Source organism: Formica exsecta, unplaced genomic scaffold (assembly GCF_003651465.1).
Source record: "Formica exsecta isolate Colony F162 unplaced genomic scaffold, ASM365146v1 scaffold72, whole genome shotgun sequence".
NCBI classification, from domain to species: Eukaryota; Metazoa; Arthropoda; class Insecta; order Hymenoptera; family Formicidae; genus Formica; species Formica exsecta.
The window spans coordinates 1,285,762-1,293,914 of NW_021853485.1; the positions used below are offsets into that span (position 1 = coordinate 1,285,762).

At 35.7% G+C, this 8,153-nt stretch overlaps 1 protein-coding gene across 3 annotated transcripts in view; it reads left to right on the plus strand.

Annotated features, from left to right (window-relative positions):
• LOC115243561 overlaps positions 1–8,153 on the plus strand; it is a 29,791-nt gene that overhangs the window by 7,843 nt on the left and 13,795 nt on the right. For 2 of the 3 annotated variants that reach the window (XM_029820674.1, XM_029820675.1), the window contains one exon: positions 816–1,524. In XM_029820674.1, coding sequence (XP_029676534.1) covers positions 1,471–1,524 — 54 coding nt within the window. In that variant the 5' untranslated portion in view covers positions 816–1,470. Of the gene's footprint in view, positions 1–367; positions 547–815; positions 1,525–8,153 lie in introns of those variants that run through there. The other variant, XM_029820676.1, reaches the window with a different exon arrangement.

The window sequence follows — 8,153 nt, forward strand, 5'->3', positions numbered from 1 at the left end:
CTCTTTCCCGAACGATTTATCGATCAATTTTGCAAGCGCAACTCTTATCCGCTCGGCCATTTTGTCCCTTTATTTCTTGCGGCACATTCGTCGATTCTCCATTTACATTCCGACGTAGTGCACATAGTCGGCGTCGCTTCCTGTTCGCTAAGGCGACGTTCCCTCTCTCCTTTCCACGCCTTTTCAATCACCGTCTCCTTGCGACACGTCGTAAAAAATCGCGCCTCAACCGGAGACCACCGGTCTTTTTCCATCGCTCTTCCTTGTGCTCTCGCGCGCGCGCGCGCGCGAGCAGCGATTATCATTAGAACGATTTAGATCTCACCGACTTTCCAAGCGCAACGTCGGCTATATTTAGTACAAAATCCACGATATGTGTTTACCTATCTAAGTAAAAAAAGAGATAGTTTTGGTCTGTTTGTCATCGTGAAAAAACATAATGCAAGAAGAAATACCTATATAATTAAAAAGAAGATATAGAAGATAGTGTTAGTCTGTTTGTTACAATGCAAAAAATAGATTGCAAGAAGAATTAAAGAAGAAAGAGTACGGAAAAAAGAAAAATTTTAACGCGATAAACTATATTGCCAGAAATTTACATTAAATTATAAATAAAATATTTATTTATTTATATAGATTATTTAATTAAAGCCATTATTATGATATTCTTTAATAAAAAAAATCGTATAATGAATTTTAATTATAAGCAGATGCCTCTGTATTTGTTGAGCAAGCATTTAAAAAATATCTTTTCCATTTTCTATTACAATTTTTATCATTAAAGAGACTGATAAATGTTATCCTGTTGTTGACAGCTAGGTTGAAGAAACTTTAAAGAAGAAATAAAAGACAGAAAGAGAAAGAGAGAGAGAGAGAGAGAGAGAGAGAGAGCTTAATAAAATTGTGAAAAACTAATTAAACTAAATCATAAGAAGAACGTTCATCTAGGAACCATTATACGGATTATTTGTGAAAAATATGTCTCTGAACAAAGTATCTATTGCCACGCAACTCTAAAGGATTACCGGCAAACGCTTCCTCGCTCGATTGAAGAAAGAAAATTAAAGAAGAAGAAGAAGAGGAAGAGAAAACACGACGGGGAGTCCAAGACCGTGGCGAAGAGGAGGTGGGAGCACACGGGCCCCACGAGTTGCTTTTGCTCCGTTCCAGCTCCCGCGCCGAAAGCCAGGCCGCCGGGGGTCCGTTCCAGTCTTGTTTCAGTCATCCTCACGTACGCGTAGACGCACCGCGGAGGAGGCGTTCGCAGTTGCTCGTTTATATCCTCTTCGTGCCGTCGTCACGCAACCCCCGACGCGCTACGCTAACGATCGCGCTTGTTACATCGGCGGGCGCAGTGATATATATATATATATACATATATATATATATATATAGTCAATATATACGGACGCAGGTGAAGCAGGAAATCGACTTGACGGAGGAGGCCGCGTGGCCAGCAAAGCGGAAATAATGCGCGGAAGTCGTGGGACGATCCTCGTCCTGTGCACGATGATTAATTGCCTGGTGAGTCTGAATCGCTTCATGGCGAATCACTCCGCAAGAGCGTGTCCACCCTTGGACTTTAGCGCGGGTCGTTCCCCCTCGTGATATAAACAAGAGCGAGCGCCGAAGCGTGGGCGGCTCGTCTTTGACACGTGGAGACGACTCGCACGGCGAGTACGATTGTTTGTAATGCAGGTGTACATCTCGCGTGTAACGTGATGCCGTAATGTCTTTACGTGGATCTCATTTCGAGATAACTAATGTGTTAGCCAGAGAAAGAGAGAGCGCAATTGACACGCCGTGGTCAGTAAATGTCGCAACGCAAGTGTCTCAAGGACAAAAGAAATCGTTATTATAAATTAATTAAAATACTCTTATTGTACTATTAATCAAAATTTATATATCATTTCACAAATGTGTCCTAAATTTTTCAACCAAGATTCGTATAAATGAAACGATAAATTGCAATGTTAAAGAAAAATTTGATTTTATCTTGGAAAAAATAATATTAGGATATTTATTTCATTTCTTAACTAATATCTCTTTCATTTTTCAAACATGTTTCGGTATGTCTTCCTGTTTATGTTCCATGCAACGTAGTTGTTCTCTCCTTGCTAGAGCGCGAAATAATTCCTTCTCACTCGTCTACATGATCGACAGTTTAAACGGTTCGCTATTATCATGTGTGCGTATTCATTCGCGCGTGGGCTGCGCTGAACCGTTGTAGATTCTTATTAACACACATCCCACGTAACGAACACATACAGGTGGAAGTCCTTTTCGCGCTACCGGTAACTCTATTCTTCACCGAGTCAAGGTCCATCCTCTCGAGTAGCCTCAAATTAAAATTCTATCAATGTCTATGTACCGTAAAGACTTGAGGAATAAGATTCTTTTTCTAGGAAGTTTGATTTACTAAAAACATCGACCGTCAACTCCGTAGTTTTAGGAGCTTATCGGTATAAAGTCCCATCTTCCGGCAGGATGAACATTAATTTTATCGGCGCGTCATCTTCTACGTAAGTAGAATCGCGATAATTCTCCTGCCCGACGTCGCCCGGGTCGTTGGACTTTGACGTCGTCGACCGGCTACGTCATCGAGGTGTCGTTCGTTGAATATGCGAGTGGCGTTAAAGAGGAATGCATTCCGGACCACGGTATAATCCCCCGTTGGATTATCGAGCTTGAGCCTCCCTCCTCCCCGAGGAGAAGTAAATATGTTACTTCAAACGTGCGCGGCTAAAAGTGTACGAGCGAAATGTAGCGTCATATCCTCACGTTTAAAACTCCTTAACGACCACCATAAAATATCGCGTGTATTGATGGCCGCGTATGGCGTGATATAGCCGTGATTATCTCTCGCATTACAGAGTGTCACGCCCTTTATATATCGCATGCTTTTCCCGCAAGAAATGGATAAATTTAAAAAATCAGCTGAAACTTGTTTCGAATGAATCGATCTTCTCTTCGAGACACGATATATTAATATATCGTCTACTTTTACAGAAAGTCACAAATTTTAAATCATGATTTTATTATTAGAAAAAAATTATCAAAACACTGATTATTTTTAGATATTTTCGCTCTTTTAGCTGAAAATTTGACATGAAAATTTACGCCCATTATTAATTATTTACTAAAAGCTGTTGCCTTTTAGAATATCACTCTTTTACTACGCTATTTCTAACTTTTTTGAAGAAAAGTTTTTTTTTAAAAGCAAATTGAAATTAGGAAATTGGTCAACAATTAGCATATAAGCGAGCAACGAGTTATGGTTTGCCGATCAGGTGCCTTCAATATGTTATTTCTATTAATGCAACGTGCGCATATGCGATTCATTTGCGATTCGGCGTGCCGTGTGGAATATTGAATTAAACATTAGTCATTCTTTTATTAAATCGTGAGTTCAATAGTGGAGGGGAAAAGGGAAACGTATGTACGTGACTCGTCGAAATTTGACCGATGAAAGAGCGCGATCAACTTCCGTTTTCGCGTCGTGAAGAGAAGTTCAAACGCACTGCATTGCTTTCAACGGAGCTCTGTTCTTTTTATTTGCGTATTCTTATTTAAAATGCATCGAACATATGCAGCCAGGCTTTTGAAGGAAAAACGAAAGAGAAACAAATTTTCAGAAAAAAAGTTGTGTCTCTGAGAAACGAGAGAAATATGGTGACTTTATGAGACCTGAATAATTTTCAATGTACCCAAGCCAACAGACGTTATAAAGAACTATGCCTCTCTATCTCGTATCCTAAATAAATAGAACACATAATAAACGGAACCATCACGTGAATATCAGAATGTGTTTTGACTTTCTTATCTTTTACGAAAAATTTACGAATAAAATATTTTCTACGCTGATGATTTTATACAGAAATTAATCACAAATTTGATTTAAATTCTATAACAGAATATATTAAATATTTACTAAAAAGGACATACTTTTCAAAATTTACAAAAATTGTTCACTGATGTCATACCAAAATTAATCACAATCTAATTTAAATACAATATATTAGATTTATATATTATTTCCCAAAAATCACATATTTTTATAATAATCTATGTATTTTCACTTTGCAATTCAGAATTAAAATTCTCAAAAATATACAATCGTTTCCATATTGCATAACTTCTCGACATTGCTGAACAAAATTATTCTGCAGTGCTCTCCGACCTCGTGCTCGTTGAGCTCGAGTTTCATTAGTTTCCCGCTGACATTAACAAGAGCAGATCTATTGTTTTCGTGGACGAGCTCAGGGAAAATAGATCAGCCACGACGACTACGGGGGCCAATTTGCAGGCAAACAGAACCTGCCTTTCTCCCGGTTCACATGCAGCTGTAGTCGCAATCCCATCTGCAGTCCCGATACGGCTGGATATTGGCTTGTTTCTTCCTTTTCCCCGCATTATGCAGCGTACCTTCGCCTTTCGAGTTTTTCTTGCTGCTGTCGCGTATCTCTGTTATTGCGAGCGACTTCATTCCGCATTCGAGGGAGAGAGAAAGAGAGAGAGCAATTTCACGAGATTAATGTCGAATGTGCATGTAGAGGATGTTCAAGAAAATGTCTACACAGAAAGTGTAATCGGTAGAGTATAATTTTATAAACTTTATTCGTAAAATTTATGACAAATATATAATCAACATTTTTTCAGTAAATATCAAAAATTGTCTTTCTATATCAAGTTTGTCTTTTTAACATTAAAAGATTAAAATTTGATTAAAATGAAAATTGTTTATTCTTAATAACGATTAAATTTACAAAAGGTTGCACACTTTTATTTATTTATAATTCGAAAATTTCTCTTAGTCTTTTGTTAATTTTGTAACAGAATATACTCTAAAAGATTAATTAAATAATCTTAAGATGAAGGATGTGTGGTAAGATTTTATTCTGATACATATCTCAAAACATCCTGTACAACTGGAGCATAATTTTCACAGAGATAGATATGTACTTGATAAGAGAAATGCTGCAACATACTTGCAGTATTTGCATGCGAAAAAATGTATTAACAGGAATGTGAATGATTAGAGCAAAATTAACGTTCGTCTCGAAAAGATGCAGGCAACAGCTATTAAGAGTCAGTATCGCGAGTCGCTCGCTCTCGTACTCATCCGTAAGTTTTTACGGCTTTTCTTGTGCTAACGTGTTTTTCCCAAGCGCGAGACTGCTTTTTCCATCTCGCCCTCTTCGTTTTGCTCTGAACATAATTTACGTACATGCAGGGCGCAATTCCCATGGGTCCAGAACAGATGACGGGAAAACGCTCGCGTTACTCGATATATGTATATGTGTAAGAATATATATATACGTATACCGATATCTCTTATAGGATAATTATGACCGGTTCAATATTTTTATGCAGAAAATATCGTCATACCTCGTAGTAATTAACGCCTAGCAATTATTCTAGCGGCAACGATTCGATTTTTCGTCGCGTTTTACGGCCTGCGACGAGGCGCACTTAATGACCGCTAGATATGCGCGTCACGTCGGGAAAATTAACGTTGTCGCGGGACGCAGTTATCCGAAATCGATAATCGATACGCTTTGTATAAAGATATCTCGTGCTATTCGTTTTAGGAAAATTTCTGTTACACAGTTTGTTAAAAAATAATTTTTCTCCGAATCCTTGAATAAAGAAAAATTATTTCTCGTAATCTTTTTTACGCCAAATAAAATTTGCCAATTTCTATCACGTTGCAAAAGAGAAATTTGAGATTAAAATTGTAAAAAAGATTATTCAATATACATACTTTACAATACTATAGCTATGACATAACGTGTTAGAAAAGAAGAGAATAAAACTTTTCTAGGAAGAGTACGTCTCACATACATTATAGGAGACATAGTAAATTATCTTGAAATAGATTTTTTACATAATTTTAATCTCATATTTTTCAATATGATACTAGTACGCAGTTTTGAGACCAAAATTGTATTGACTCAAAATGATTATAAGAATAATTATTCTCTTTTGGAATTTCTATTTTTGTATAACTTTGTGTTATTTTTTAAAAAATATATAAAATGATACATTAAAATCTCTTCTGTTTTTGCGAGTGCTGTGTGTAATAAATTGAGTCACTAACCTTGAAAATGGTTCAAGTTTAATTCTACGAAACTTTGATTTTTTTAGATCCCAGAAATTGGATAGCAAAAGTATATATTTTATGTATTTTATATATTTTACTAAAATTTTAATGTGATAAGATATTAAAAGATATGCGAAAATATTTCAAGTGGAATAATAAAAAGACATAAAGAGAGAGATGTGACATTTTAATTTCTTGCAAGTGGAACACTGATTTCAAATAGAAAAATCGTATAGATGAGAGCTGGAAGAAATTTTATAAATCTTCTCTATAAATGAAATAGCGCGATGTATAATAATCGATCGATTCCAATTCCGCATGTAGAACATCGCGGTCATTGGGACGTTTACATGCGGAATAACGTTATCGCGTGTATAGGCCTCGAAACGTGAAAATTATTTCGCGCGTTGCCGACCGTGAAATCGTCGGCGTGACAGAGTTTGCGACACGTGCTCGTAAATCTTATCACTCGGGACATATGTACATACATTGTACGTACCCCTCTAGATACGATGCATCGCGTGCATACGATGTGTCGCGCGTGCAGCTGCGACAGAATTTACAGGGTCGCGTCGGGTAACCGTAACTACGTCGCACAACGATAATTAACGGTATCGTGTCGGATTATTTCGCCGGATCCCTCGGTACCTCGCCGATTCCGTCGATTCATAAATTATCGGTTGCGATATACCCCGCGGTTATTTACGATCATGCGAGATTTCGCCTGTCGGCGTTTAAGCAATCGACCTTCTTCCTTGCAGGAAGATGCTGCAAAAAATCGGTGTAATTGAGAATGTAAATTTCGATCTTATACACGAGTGTTTTTCGATCTTTTTTAAGAGATGCGAAACGGAATAATTTATGTGATAAGACTAAATTAGGCGAATCTATAAATAAATATGTGTATTTATTTCATTCATTTATTATTAATTATTAGTTTACGGAGTTATCAATTTTAATTTGAAAAAAAAAATTAATACTTATTTTAATAAATAATTAAAGTTATAAAAATATATCTACTTCTTTTTATAGAAATTTTATGGAAACATTCTTATAGATATATAAAAATTATTTCTGAGTTTTTATATACACGAAGTACAAAAAATGTAATAATTAAGCTGTTGGATGGAATGATGTTAATATGATTATAATATTTTGACATTTTAACTTAGAAAGAATATCATCAACTTTTACTTTTGCTTCTTCTTAGAGAAAAAATCTTTCGTCTTTTTTTTTTCTTTGTTTTGTTAATGGCTTCAACTTTATTATTCGCATTTTTCATCAACACGTTTCTCTCTCATACTTTACATGCGTTTACGATCGTTTTTACGGAGAGAATTATTCGAACAATGTAGACCGCGCAAAAGCCAACTATAAGAGACGATATATACTACATGTACGCGGGATTCTGCGTGTGCGTATGTGTGCGCATTTGCGTGCATAACCGCAACAATGCAATCGCGGAGAAATAAGCAATTGTAACAATCTGCTTTGATAGAGAATATCAAGAGAGTATCTCGACGATGATGGCGATCAATATGAAGCACATTGCTACATTATATAAGATGATTTGTATGTAATTAACAAGAAACATAGGTATAATTGTCACCGAAGAGTCACACACACGACAAAATCAGCGAATGAGATGCTTGACAATTAAATAATTTTAATAGAGATATTTAAATCATCTTACATGGGAAGATGAAAATGTAAACAACATATTTTTACCGTTTCATATAAAAACAAATGTTACGATGATTATACATTATTGATAATATCAATAATGGGATGATATTGGAATACTGAATTATTTTTCTATGATAAACAACGGTTATAAAATTATTAAGAGTAATAAATAATAATTAAAATAATGACTAATAATAAAAAAATCAATGCTATATTAATTTAGCATTATGTAATTCATAAAGGAAAAGATCTTTGAAAAAATAAGAATTTTTTATATATATTTAATCATCAATTCAAGAAGAGCCGAGGAAACAAATATTGCAGAATGAAATTTTTTCTTGTAGTTGTCGCAATAATCTATCAT